Source organism: Pomacea canaliculata, linkage group LG8, assembly GCF_003073045.1.
Source record: "Pomacea canaliculata isolate SZHN2017 linkage group LG8, ASM307304v1, whole genome shotgun sequence".
Classification (NCBI taxonomy): Eukaryota; Metazoa; Mollusca; class Gastropoda; order Architaenioglossa; family Ampullariidae; genus Pomacea; species Pomacea canaliculata.
Genome location: NC_037597.1, coordinates 22,581,214 through 22,595,658, shown reverse-complemented (window position 1 = coordinate 22,595,658; position 14,445 = coordinate 22,581,214). Strand labels below are relative to the sequence as shown.

The following is a 14,445-nucleotide window of genomic DNA, read 5'->3' as shown; positions in this document are numbered from 1 at the left end:
GGAGCAGTCAAAAGTAATTTCTTTGACACCACTATTAATTTTTATTTGTTTTTTTCAAAGCTTTTTTTGGTTGAGTAATATTCCCACTGATGATCCCCAAAAAGGTACTTAAAAAATTTAGTTTGCATGAAAAAGAAAATATTACTTAATTCTTTACTAACTTGAGGAAAAGAGGCAGTCTTTCACGTCGTGCCCATTCTAGCATTTTTTCCCGCTCAGCATCTGTGGGTCCATAAAGTAAAGAACCTTGGTTTCCAGAGAGATCTAAAGTTGCTTCATCTAACTCTTCAAAGGCACCTGTCAGACGATTATACACTAATGCTTGAGGGAAGACCTGTGAGAAATTGAAACAGTTCAGATTATTCATATACCATCAAAGAAGAAAATATGTGGAATAACAAGGCTGTCTCAATCAATGTCAGAAATATGACATGAAAAAACATGGTTTACGCATGAGTGTATATCACTTTATCTTATTTTTAATAAATTAATTAATTATGTCACCAATTCATTAGTCATATTTATTTTAATTAAAATGAAAGTAATGTAAGGAGTAGTAGTTAGAACTGAAAGTTGTTTCAGGTTAAGAATCCTCAAGAAGGATTATAATGGCACTCATATTGCATAAGATATCTTCAAGCTTCGCTGTTTGTCTGCAACTGATTAGTACATAATAATGATCAGCTATTTGGAATGAGGGTCTGGATGAAAAAAATAGTTGGTGAAGAGCTCAAAACAACTCACGATTTATCCCATAACAGAGATATTTCCCTTATCATTATATCCAAGTACAATATATAACATTTATGTATATTGACATATACATATTATGTGTGTACAATTATATAAGAAAGCAGTGGCGTAGAAACTGGGGGAGCGGGGGCAGCCGCAAGAATGTGAATGTCACTCACTGTCAGCATGAAGTTTTGCTCCCCCCTCAAAAAAACAAAACAAAAAAAAAAGCCAAACAAATACCTGAGCATCTTCCTACACCACTGGAAAATATTACATATGCAACTACTCTTACAAACAAAGCTTACTGGCAATGATAAAAAGGCATTGAAGAAGTCAAGGAAAAGATCATCATATGCCAAAAGATCTTCAAGGTTTTCACCCGTGATCTCGAAACCTGAAAAAGTGTAAAGTTAATAAATGTAAAGTTAACATGTAAATGTAAAGTTAAGATGAAAGTTTGATGGAAAAGATGGAATCAAGGATTAATGCATTATGTGCAGTCAAATCAAATTTGTATCTTTAAAGTCTGAAATTTATAGAAATGATTTAATAGGTATAAAATTTGAAAAATATTATTTTTGTGGACATTCAATGGTCGGTATACGGATCCTAAACTGTAGTCTTCAGACAGGATCTAATAACGCACACACTTTATCTCAACACAATTACTTTTGGGTTATTCGCTGACGTCTTAAATGAATGATTATTTGCTGTATCTTGAATAATGAGGCTATTTAATTTGAAGCTATCGGCTGTTGCGATTCCCTTTTTGGAGCCGACAGCTCACAAACATCAGATCGAACAGTGGCGTACACTGAGTTATAAGTAAAGTATGACAAACATTCTTACGAGTAAACCCAGAGACTTTAGATCTTGACGTCGGAACACTACGGTTGAGAAAAGTTATAATGATGCCAGACTTACAGAAATTGAAGGATTCCGCTTCCGATTCCGAGCCGTCCATTTTGCTCCTAGAAATTACCTGATGATTCCTTATTTGCTCTCTAGGTGTAGTGTCTACATTACGAAGTTGGTGCGCAAACTTATCTTTGACTATCTGGCGTTGTCCGCCATCATTTTCACGCTGAGGGAACATCAGGTGAAGCTTGCACACTCTCCGACCTCGACGCTGAAGGTCTTGACAAAAATATTTTGCTCGGTACTCATCATTTCTTATTTAATATCTTTGGTGCTAAATTTTTGAGAATCAACAACAGCTTCGATCATTTTGTACATGAGTCACTTCTGTGAGAAGGTCATCCTGGACCATGTAGTTTGCTCGTATCCACAGTGTCTATGTTAAGGTTTCAGTCACACTGTCAAATATCCAACCGACGTCCACATACATTAAAGCTAATCGGATTTTGATTGCTTAGGATGGAGACCGTGACGCCATCCCCTCTTCCTCTATCCGACCCATCCGTGAAGTCCATTGGCGCTTGTCGTCGACAATTAGAATCGGGGAGTGAGGGTTCGGGTCTCGATCGCTTCTGGCACCGGTATTTTCTCTCTGTGGTAGGTTTTTAAGACGGAACTAGCCCATCGTGAACATCACCTTTCACGACGACACGGCATGCACACCCAGTAAACCATCGACTGAGCGATGAATTCCTAGAGTCAGGTGAATTTCAGCTTTTGAAAGAAATGACCCCAGTTGTTTCTTTTTAAGTGGCATATCACTCGACATTCGGGGGAAAATCCAAAATAATTCCAGAATAAATGCAGTGATCCTTTTAAAGAGCCATCTGTGATTGTTATAGTTTCTAACACCAAACAAAATTGCTTTGTCTGTGGCGATGGCCGTCGAGTGGTGTCGGTCTGTGCGCCGTCCTCATTGCTGGCGGCTGTAGGCAGGTAGCCAGTGTTGTTTCTATAGCTGAGGACTGATCTTGTCTGCTAGGTAAAACTCAAGAGCTGTAGCTAACACGACCGGCATTTACAAACCCCCGAGCGTACAGTGTGCATGTAGAACTGTATTAAGAAGTGTGAGTCATTTGTAATATCCCATGCCTGAGGTTGCTAGGGAATTCACGTCTGACCTGTCGATGGCCGGGTTATGTACGCCAAGTGCGTCGCAGGCTGAGCAGCGAAAGGCTGGTAGCACTCGAATGACAAATGATTTATGGAGAAAGCCGAGTTTGTGTCAATGAACCTGACCACGGGGTTATTCGTCCGACGAACCTTGAGCAACATCTCTTGCGATCTTGATCAGGGTCCGATAAACTTAACGTTACGTCTGAACGGCTCGCTCTCCCCCTCAGTCCAGTCGGACCACCTAACCCCGATGATGTCCACAAGCTTGCCCCTCGTCCATATACTATATAGGCTTCTATATGTTCCACAATATCACTAATCAAAACTCAAAACAACTGTTAGATTCTTCACTTTTACACCAAGACTATAAATCCTTGCTTCTTATTTCTTCTACCGTTCGCTTCGCTCTGGTCTGGGCCGACGCACCCTTCCCTAGTAGTGAGCATGCTCACCTTGTGATTCACGCATAATGACACAAAAGAATGAAACGAAGGCCGGAATCAGTAATCAAATTTTAATGATCCTCGGCGCAGAAAAGGGGGAGTGATTAATAATGGTAGCGACGGCAATGGCAACTGGTTAGGTTCTCGGGTCAAAGCTTCGTAGCGAAACGGCGCTCAGTCGGTCTGAGGCGCGGAATGAAACACCTCCTGACACCCGACGCTGATGGATGGAGCGCTGTTGATTGCGCTGTTAAATTGATATTTGGCCGTGACCTTTGTCATTTGCATCGTTTGCTCGTCGTTATAAAAAGGCTAAATGTATTTACATCTTAGCAATGTGAAGTGGGGGAGGGGGATGGGAAAAGTTGAGACCAACGTGTAAACATACCTGCACCCATAAGTACACACGCTGCAAGAAAATAAATTAGTTGATGACTGATTTAATAAAAGGGACGATGAATCTATTGATAGAGTGTTTTTAAAGTTCCTGCATTGGTACACAGGCCATTATATTGCCACTTTCCGAAATTTCTCCAATTAAGATTCTTTAATTTACTTTGCAGCTGTTTTTCATTACGTACACTTCTTCCACTTAATTTATTTGTCCATATTTATTTCCTTTAGACTATACCCTCCTATATCCAACCTCTAGTCAGTACTTGTTTAGTGATTCATTGGTTATGGCAGTCCTACTCTGCAGAATGCTGGTCACCTATCTGCACTTCAAGTCTGGTTATTAAGATCGAAGTTGATCGCAAGTTGACAAGTCCTCAACCATTGCATCGGTGGAGTGCGATATTGATCTTTACCCAGCACGGCAATACCTGCTCCGCTATTACTGTGAAAGAAGTGTCAATAGCAAGTTGAGTGATTTTAACCTGTTCGTCGCGAACGAGAATATTATTGGTACACAGGTTGATACAGACGACTTACTATATCCAGCATTGCATGTTCTTGATCACCTAAATTATAACTGCTTCAGAAACTTTATTTGTAACTGTCGAAGAATGACTAATTGTTCTTTATCGTCGTTTTTTTTTTTTTTTGTTGTTGCGCACACCCATTCACTCATTACCCGTCGCAAATTAACATAAACAAAAGAATGAGGTGTTTTTTTTTCTTTTCTCAGAATTATACCTTTAGTGTCTAAGTGTGTGTGTGAGAGAGAGACAGAGACCAAGGTGTGATGGGGGAGAGGAAGTACTATATATCTTTGGAAACAGTAAATTAAATCACGAGACTTACCCTTCATGGTGTGGGGTTTATTGAAAGGCCGCGCGTACACTTGGGCGGTACCAAGTAACAATCGATCAAGTTGACTGATCAGACAGTCAGGAATATTGCATTTTTGTAACTTATGTCTCTGCACTCGGTTGCCGAGTGTTGCCCGCCATGCGAGGACCCCCCCCACACCGGAACTAAGGTATGTTGACAGTTGCTAGGAAAGGGTCACCACTGCTGATTAGCTACGCGACACTGTTCTCTCCCTTGATGTGGCTGGTCTGTACGGTGTGTGTGACACTAAAAACTTGATTTCAAAATTAAACAAAAATTCACAAGTCAGCAATAAAATATTAACGTTCTTGGTTTTTTTCAAAAGATTCACGCTATCGAGTTAAGATATTAATACTTTATTTTTATTTGTTTACTTTCAACCATGTCATAAGCGACATAAAATGGCAGCAGTGACTGCATGCCAACTTGCTACAAAGCTTATTGTTCGACGTTGTACGCCTTTGTACGTTACAGCTAAACGATGCATCAAGGTTTGTTTCCGAAAGATCATGTACTAGTATAATATGTTATAACATAAATAGATCTACACAAATATGCATGTGGTTTTTTTTGTTTGTTTTTTTTTTTGTCTTTGCTATCATCATCAAAGATGGGCATCAGATGTCAACACCGCAACACATACAGCTGAAATCGCGTTAGCACTATTTATACTACATGATATATTAATGAATATTATATAACATTGGAACAAATGTGATTTAAGGGGAATCAGTAGTCGACGCTTCATTCACCCAATGTGCTTCACCAAAACTAGTTGGAGCTTCAAATTTAGTAACATGAATTTACAAGACCTGTATGGGTCTAATAATCAGCTTTAATGCTTTATTTGACAGCATGGCAGTTTAGCATGATTAGTAAAAAAAAAAAAAAAAAAATGAGTGGAAAGTTTTGCCACAGTCTTTTAAAAAATTAGAAGGTTTATTTTCTTCAAATCACTTCTGCCTCATCCCTTTATTTCCAGGATTCAGTCAACAACTATGATACACACTAAATAATACTTCTCAAAATTAGTTGATTTTGGTATGAAAGCAAGTAAGCAAACTTTATGGAAAGAAACCACTTTGAGAAAAAAAAAATCAAGGAGTTGTCGGTATTTTCTTACATGGATAATTTTGTATTGCACAGGTTGGTGACCCATTACCTGATATTGTTCTCTATGAGGGGTCACCAAATAATGCTGTGAAAGCCAGTGAACTCTACAAAGGAAAGAGAGGAATCATTTTTGCTGTTCTTGGAGCATTCAATCCAGGATGTACTAATGTACGTGGACTCAAATCCAGCCTTTCAACTTTTTTGTAATCATTCTTTAACTTTTTGTCTCACTTCTCTGCCAGAATGTTATTGTAATATTTTAAACATTAAAAAAACATACTTTTATTAATTTAATTGTTGTACATATCCGATTTACAAGAAGTGAATAGTTAGTTGCTTGATGAAATAGGACAGAAATGTATAGATAAGTAATGCTGAAAAACAATATATTTATGTAAATAGATATTTTAATACAAACTCAAGAACAACTTCAGAGTTATTTTATAGATATAGTAGATGCAATGATTATCACTGCCTTAATTTATTGATGATTCATAGACATGTACTCATTTCTGTTGCCAATGTTTGAGTGACTGCAGCTGTTCAACAAAATGATGTGAAATGTTTACTTTAGAAGAAATACACTTGTCAAACAATAAACTGAGTATTTTTGCAAAACGTTTATGTTTTAAATGGATTGGCAAAGACCTGTTTGCTGATCTCTTCATCCTTTTTCTATGTTAAATTTAATATAGATCTTATATCTATGTTTACGCAGATTGTTGATGACCTGATTTTTATCATCCTTTCCTCTCCAAAGTCAGAGTTACAAATATGTAGTTTATTCTTAAAGAAAAAAAATACTACAGTAAGTTGGCTAACTATTCTGTTGAGCATCACCTCTAAATGTTTCATATGTGAAAGAAAAATAAGAGAATTTGAGCATATAAAGGAAAATATTGGATTAACAGATTAACAACCTGTTTAACAAGTTCCAGAGAGCTCAGAACAATGCTGCTTGTATTGTATTCCACAAGCAGGTTGATCATGTCCCACCACTTCTGTGCAATCGGCACTAGCTCTGATGGAGATACCTACTGTAACTAGTTTACCCTCACTGTTTAATCCATCTTCTCTCTGCATTCCATTATGTTTCTGACAATGTTCACTGTGCATGTACGTTTGTATGATTGGCTGATTGTGATGCCTTTCTCTGTCATACATCAATACCTATTGTACCCTGTGTCTTGTAAAGCACATTAACATTATCTCCATGTAGGGAAATGCTCTATATAAATCTCATTATTATTATTATTTTCTTTTTCAGGCTCATATTCCTGATTATCTGGAGCTTTACCACAAGTTTAAGGTGGTGATTTTTCTTTGAATTTCTGTGGTTACTGTGGGCAAGATTCTAGATTGACTGAAAATATGCGCTTATAAAGATAAATTTCATGGCAGATACAAAATGTAACAGACTTTTAAACTGGTTTATAAACACACTCAGGGCTTCTGCTAAGGCTAAATTCTTTGGGGTCCCAGGGACCCCTTCTTCAGCTTTTTAAGGGGTCCTTGTTTTTCGCCCAACTTTGAATGGGACCCCATCGACGAAAATTGAAGGGGTCCTCCGAACTCTTAATGCGTACTGTACGCAATTTTTTGCGTAAGCAGAAGCCCTGACACTTCTTTGTGGTCAACCTTTTCTTTTGAATAAGCTGGTGTATACAAAAATGCTCAACCATTCTGAACTGACAAGATAGATTAATTTCTTACATTTTTCTTTCTTTATTTATTTGCATTTCAGTTATTGCAACTTTCAACAAGATTTATTGATTCTTCACAGTTGTTGCAGGAAGAAATCAAGAAATGATACTGTTATTGGTTAAAAGACTTCAGCAGCAGTCTAAAATCATTTGCACTTTAATTAAAGTTCTTATAATTTTAAAACTTTAGGCTACCTATTTTGGATTAATTTTTCAGAAACATTTCTTTTAGCTTATTGTTGTGCTGATTAATTTTTAGAATATTTATTATGTTAAAAAACATATTTTTTAATTGATTTTGATGTCACCATTTTGTCACAGGAAGAAGGCTACTTGATAAGTTGTGTGTCAGTGAATGATCCCTTTGTCATGGCAGCATGGGGGAAGGCAACAGGAGCTGAAGGAAAGGTACTTTTATTAAAAGTGACTAGCTCTAAGGATTTCTTTGAATGTTGTTATTTTTCTGTTAATTTTGATTTTTGGAGTCTATTGGCTGTCTGTTGTGATCCTAGTGATGTACTGGACAGTGTTTCTTGATTTTGACATTTTAACTTCTATAGCTTCAGCTGATCCATTGACTAACAGTCCTTTCTTCCACAATGCCATTTTTATCTTTCTCTAGTCTCTTGTTTGTGCACGTTGAAAGTGAAATGAAATATGTGCATTGTGGCTAAACGTCTTGAGGCAGCTTGTGTGACTTGTTTATCCTCAGTGTTCTTGATCTGTTCTTTCTAATGACTTCTCTGATGACAAACAGTTGCAGATCTAAACTCTAAATTTTCTATGGTGAAATGTGTTGCCAGGCTGCTTAGACAAATCTGGTCTCCATTTTCTTCTGTCTCCATAATTTATATGTTTATTTTAATTTTATAGACTTGTACAGAGTACTATATTCATTCAGTTGTTAATCAGTTAGGTCTGCACTTCTTGCTATTATTATTCCCGTTTCCACGTGTTATCCCCTTTTCTTTCCTGGTGTCTTGGTTGGTTTCTTCACTTTCTCTTTATCATGATTATTATTATTGTTATAATTAATATCATTTTACAGTGCCATGATCTTGCTTATTGGGCTTAGATATTGTGCTATAAAAATAGCCTATTATTATTTTTATAAATAATGTATGAATTAATCCATTTTAAAGTTATTACCATTATTTTATTCCTGGAAGAGAAAAAAATGCTGTGTCTTTATTTTTCCAGTAATTTAAGCAAGGATTGTTTCAAGATAATCCCGCATTTTTATTTACTACTTTAGAGTATGAGAACTATATTACGAAAGGTTGGTTTTTGTTTTTTGAGGTTTATTTGAAAAAGAGACATCAAGATTAAAAGAAACTTTTGTTTAAAACTTTAATTCACAGATTAGAATGTTAGCAGACCCACAAGCCAAGTTCACTAAAGCCATGGGTATGGAGCTAGACTGTACCAAATTGCTGGGAAACTTTCGATCTCAAAAGTAAGGATATGTTTATTGACATACGTTTGTTGACATGTGATAGCCCTATTGTTCTTTACTGTTGGCTAAACACCTTTTTTCAAATGATAAGCTCTGATAAAACTATTCTAAAATGGTACTTCTTAGCTTGTGCAGTGGGTAGCATGATTGTTGAAGAGTTGATGAGGGTTACAGAATGTTAGCTTACAACTTTGGCTAAGGTCAGTGACCTGTTATGTGACTTGTTAAACTAAAAATATAGTTGAGAGTTGTTTCTGCGTTTCAGGCATCCTTAAATCCTTTTTCTTGTTAGACATTTTGAAATGTGTACCAAAAATGCCTATTTCCAATAGAGAACCTTGATACTTCAGTTGCTGTGAAGATGCTTATTTTTTTGATAGCTGTCAGTCATCTTGTCCTTGTCATGGTCATACTCTCTCAGCAGATGTCATATTCATGGATCAGTGTGTCCATACGCATTCTTTCATTCCACAAAACAGATGTCTATGAGCTTCTCATTTGTTCTGTTAATTGGGTTAGGGCCTACAGCAACTGCAATCATCCACATCAGAACTTAAATATACTAGGGATCTATATTATTCTCATAAACAAAAAGTCATACAATGCTTCAGTACCAAGGTCACTTAAGCCAGCACGACTAGAGTTGCCGAGGGACACGTCTCGCTATGGGAACAATGTCGTCATTTCGTTAATCCGCGGCGACGGTTGTTGCTGCACAGGCGCTGCCACTTAGGAAGACGATTCAAGTCTTCCGTGTTTCTGCCAGTTAGTGTGGACAATACAACTACAGCCGATAGTTGAAGAGCGTCTTTATTCTTCTGCAGATACGGACTAACGTTCACTATAAGGGTGCAAACACTTGGTTGTCCTTGGAAGTGATGGTCTGTAGACAGGGTGGTTTCCTCTTAGCTCTACACCCCCCCCACCTCTTTTAAGTAATTCCTACAATTCTCATGATCTAATGAGTACTCTATTTAAAGGCACATAAACTCTTTCTTACACAAAAATCCATTTTTTACAGTCACATATTTCTAATTAAACCTTACACTCCGCTTTCACCTGCAGTTACCATAATACAATAGGGGGATAAAAAGACTAACATGTTCAATGCCTTGACTCGGCAAGGAATTACATTCATTCCCATCACAAAGCGAGTCTTCTCTGTGCCTCACTCCTTAGATGTCTTATTTGGGAATGCCAAAACTCACTTCACTAAAAATAGCCGGGACTCGTGTGAACACTTCGTTCACTTGGTCTGTTACATAACTCCCATTTATGCAACCAAGGATGACAGCTCATGCTCACTGTAAGACGGTCAGGGGCAATAACCCTTGTCCATGGCAGTCCTCTTGATGCAGAATTTCAAGTATCTGATTCCTCATCAGATTCTCTGTTTCCCTTGTATTAACATTTTTTTTTCATTTAGAGGTATCTTTTGTTATAGTAAGAACTAGGGGCTCGACTATCAGTATAAGGCAATTAAAAATGTATTTTAAAAAAAATAGGACATTAGGAGTTCAACTGGTACTCACTACCTAGATGCATAGATTTTTTACACAGCTTGATGCAAATTTCAATTTTGTTAAGGTCAAATTTTATTGAGATATGTGTTATAGCTGGAGTTTAGATAGTTTGATATGACTGAATATAGGTTTCATCCCAAAGAAAAAAAATTGTTTGACGAGGCAGTTAAAAAAAACCAGTGTGAGCTGTTATAACAATGGTAAACCAAACACAAAGAATTCTTAAGCTTGTAGTCATTGTAATGTGCTTTTATGTTGTTGCAGATATTCATTGGTGATAGACGACAGCATTATCCAGAGCATTAATGTGGATCCAGACCACACAGGCTTGGCTTGTCTCTTGTGCATTACAACCATGAAGAATGTAAACAGCATAGGTGGCAAAACCTAGTCTTCATTTAAAACTTAGGTATCTCCCAGATATTTGTTTGTTATTTAGCTATCTGATTTCCCAGAGTTTTTGCCGAGACATTTCCACAGCATGTCTTACCTGGCGCATGCATGCTTTATTTTATTTGCATCATCTTTTTCTGTTGGTTGGTGCCATAGTCTTGTCTGACTTGATTTTTTTTTTCTGGATTGTTTCCATTTTGTTGAATTTCTTAGTTAATTTTTCGCCCTTGATTACAAAATTGTTGAGATACTGACCATGAACAAAGGGACATTAGCAGCAAAAGAGTACAATACAGTAACAATACTAGTAAATTGTATATGTTTGTGTTATTTTGTTGAAAATGCAGAGAAAATATACCCGACATGTATCTTTGTGTACTTGGAAAGAAATAATTCTGATTGCGGTTGTTAATGTCTTTGCTTTTTGGTTTTTTTGTACTGTTCTTACTATCTATTGTCTCTCTGAATCAGCAATGTTTTGTACTCAAAGAGATCTGAGTACACTTAAGTGCAAACTATAAGATATCAAAATATTTAGGTAGCCATTATGTCAATCCAGATGTAAGCATTTTGAGATTATCAGCATTTATGTAAATGTTATTTTTTACCATATGTAAAACTAGTTCTTGGCACCACAGTTTCTGTCCACTTACTTTGTAGATGACTGTGGATGAAGTTTTAAGTTGTACCTTTTTTCTTCCAAAATTTTTGTTTTTTAAGACAGGAAAAAGTCCTATAATCTTCAAGTCTTAAAAATGAAAAATATATATCATGGTGGTGGTGGTGGTGATGATCATCATAAAATCATAGTCCTTACTGGTTAATTTGATAGTCTGATCACAGAGAGTGGTGTTGTTTATGTTGATAGACAACTTAGGTGGTGTCTGCCTAATATCTCTCATATAGTTCTAAAACAGACTTTTGTTGACATGAATGAACTTGTTATCCTTTATACAACCTGTTGTATGATCATAAATAGTGACTTGAAAAGTTTTGGCCATTACAAACACTCTTACCTTAGTATCTTATCTATCTGTCATGTGATGTATCCAGAGTTTAAGCCTGCATTGCATGTTTTGACTGTCTGCAGTGATAAGTTTACTTTTTTTCTGGTTGAGAAGGGTAATGAAAATGAAGTTCGTGTAGATAACTGACTGCAGTGGTATTATGTTTTGATTAATGTGTTTCACTTTTTTTTCTAAATGACAGGTTTCATTATGCTTCAAAAGCGAGATAGAAAAGTGCTTAAGAAGCACAGTATTTGTTTAATATAAGCATTTTTTAAATTCTGTGTGTAATGCATCAAAATAAGAAAAAAGAACTTTGTAAGATGATGATGCTAAAAATATTTAAATACTTTAAAATAGAGCTACCAATATTAATGAATGTATTTTATAAGAATTATATGGAGTAGTGCATAATGAACATGAGAGTTTTGTGTTCATTTTGCTCTTTTCTGCAAGGGTTTTCTTGATAATATTTTTGGAAATTTTTGCTATAAGATTCCTATACGAAATCATAGCATTAAACTTTTCTTCTTATCTCTTTAAGTATAGCTTCTCAGATTTATTTTACATTATCTCATCCATCATGTTTTAATTCACTTACATTTCATAATTTCTCTAGTGAGTCAGAAGGCAAAGATGATTTGGTGCAATTTCAGTCTGTTTATCAGCTGGTTCTGTGCTTTCTGTAAAAACAAAATATATTTGGGTTGAATGCATATGAGCGAGTGCAAGGTGCTTGTTTATCTTGGTAGAATAACTCTGTTAACCAGAAGTTGCATTTATATTTTGCTTTTATTTCAAATCTTTTATGAGCAAAGCACAATAGACATATTGGGCTGAGCACTTGAGAGACTAGTGTGTATATCTGCTCTAAAAAGACAAAAAATGACATTTTAAGCAGAAAAAACTATGGACTCGGGTGTGAGCTGGAAGAGATAAATAGTACATTACTGATCTGATGGCCTTCCCACCAAGATCACTGACATTCATAATGTTTCTTTTTGCTGTATTTTTTTTATAATTAGATGGAGCATTAAAGTGCACTTCTCAGTTTAAAAAGAAGTCTTAATGTTTCATGGTAGAATGTGACAGGCACACAGTCTTAATATTCTTGTTGGTATCCGCACTCAAACAAATGTAAAACATCTTTTATAGCTTCTGTATGATTACATTAACATGTCTCAATAAGGTCCCATTCCAACATCACTAATTGTGAAATGTAAAATAATTATTTGTGGCATCTTTCAGCTTTTTGCAAAGGTATTATACACGAAGATGCTGTTGGCTAAACACATCTCATATCTTCATAATGTTACAATTATTGTATGTTAGTAATGCGAATATGGATTACTTTTTTTTAGTGAGTCACCCTTTGATAGTAATAAATTGGAATTATAAAAAAAAAAGTAGTGAAACATTTTTAGAGGCCTTTGTACACCACAAAAATCAAATCTTAAATTTCATCAAGAGACTAGATGTTTATGTTTGCTACTTTTGGGGGGGAAATCAGATACCAGAACACTATCTTTGATGACGCATACAAATGAAATCTATACATTTTGGAAATACACATCTTTCAACTTTTGTTGAAAATGTCCCTTAAACTGTATTCCTTTTATTTCATTGTTCATAAATCTGACTTACCTGATGACAGTTTCTGGAGTTTATTTTGACCGGAAAGAAAGAGTTGAGATGTTTTAAGGAGCTGTTTCGTTGGAATAATTATAGTGTATGCGAATATCAGCAGCTTCTGTGATGATCTACATTTTGTCAAATGCTTAGAGGTACCTTTGAAATATTTATTTAGTCCAATTTGGAAGATTTTAATTGCACAAATGTTTCATGAACATATCGCATACTGTATAAAGATTGCATGCCGGGTGGGTACAGCAAGTCTAGGGTGGACATGTTTGGGTGCTCCCCCTCGACCAGAAAAACGGCATACAAGAGCGAGCGTTGCAGCCCTTGAATTGCAGGGGTTATATAAGCAAAACTGTTACATCAGCTGGACGCTTCCCCCCCCCCACCCCGCTACACAAAAAAAAAAAAAAAAAAAAAAATGGGGGCAGTTCATTTCGCCCCAAAACCGTATCAACCCACTGCCTGGCTCAAATCGCCCCAACCATGACCAGTCATCATCCCAAGTATGAGCACATCATTTCAACCAAAAAGCTGATTCGTTTCTTGCCCAGAGGGTGAATCCATCACTGATGACACAAGTAGCTATTAATTGACGTCGCTGTTCAGGTATTGATTTATCCTGAAGCACATCTTACTGTACCGACTTCATTTAACCCTCACTTCAAAAGCATCTTGATATGTTGTAGTGAATTGAACTGCGTACAGACCTTTCAGCACCCATCTTTATATGTGTAATGTGCGTTAGGGTGAGTAGACGATATCAGGAAAACCGTCACATTAGTATCGTTGGGTACATTTAAGCGACTTCAGAAGATGGAAGGGGTGGGGAACAGAGCAGTCCAAAGCCCGTCAGTCCTCTCCAGCTCACACAATTTGCACCTTCAGCCGGGCACATCTGACATTCTTGTTCCTGCTTTTGGCATATTTTCGGTTGATGCGATCCAATTGCAGCGGCGTTGACTAGCTTGCGTCCAGATCCTCGACCCTTGATCCTTGAGGTGCAGTGGCGTAAGATTCTTGGCTCACATTCTTGCCTCCTCAGTATCTTTATCCCCGGATCCTACGCTACTTAGGTGTGACAGCGCTGCCAGCAGTATCTTTCTTTAGAACTGGGGTTCGCAT

At 36.7% G+C, this 14,445-nt stretch overlaps 2 protein-coding genes across 5 annotated transcripts in view; one reads left to right on the top strand and one right to left on the bottom strand.

Annotated features, from left to right (window-relative positions):
- The window catches only part of LOC112570837 (regulator of G-protein signaling 22-like), a 33,439-nt gene extending 28,784 nt beyond the window's left edge, over positions 1-4,655 (bottom strand). The window contains exons 1-3 of one of the 4 annotated variants that reach the window (XM_025249477.1): positions 4,458-4,655; positions 1,041-1,129; positions 162-334 (exon numbers count right to left, since the gene is read on the bottom strand). In XM_025249477.1, coding sequence (XP_025105262.1) covers positions 162-334; positions 1,041-1,129; positions 4,458-4,464 — 269 coding nt within the window. In that variant the 5' untranslated portion in view covers positions 4,465-4,655. Of the gene's footprint in view, positions 1-161; positions 335-1,040; positions 1,130-1,659; positions 2,987-4,457 lie in introns of those variants that run through there. The other 3 variants (XM_025249476.1, XM_025249479.1, XM_025249480.1) reach the window with 3 other exon arrangements.
- Positions 4,656-4,828: 173 nt separating this feature from the next.
- Positions 4,829-13,335, top strand: LOC112570842 (peroxiredoxin-5, mitochondrial-like). Its single transcript, XM_025249494.1, has 6 exons — positions 4,829-4,978; positions 5,634-5,768; positions 6,868-6,909; positions 7,625-7,711; positions 8,665-8,759; positions 10,547-13,335. The coding sequence occupies exons 1-6, from the start codon at positions 4,889-4,891 to the stop codon at positions 10,671-10,673; spliced, it is 576 nt and encodes a 191-aa protein (XP_025105279.1). The 5' UTR covers positions 4,829-4,888; the 3' UTR covers positions 10,674-13,335.
- The last annotated feature ends 1,110 nt before the right edge of the window (positions 13,336-14,445 follow it).

Excerpts from the sequence above, each read along its gene's own strand:
- LOC112570842 (XM_025249494.1), top strand. The coding sequence starts at position 4,889 with ATGGCAGCAGTGACTGCATGCCAACTTGCTACAAAGCTTATTGTTCGA. Across the intron at positions 6,910-7,624 it reads AGCTTTACCACAAGTTTAAG|GAAGAAGGCTACTTGATAAG; the intron begins GTGGTGATTTTT and ends ATTTTGTCACAG. Across the intron at positions 7,712-8,664 it reads CAACAGGAGCTGAAGGAAAG|ATTAGAATGTTAGCAGACCC; the intron begins GTACTTTTATTA and ends TTTAATTCACAG.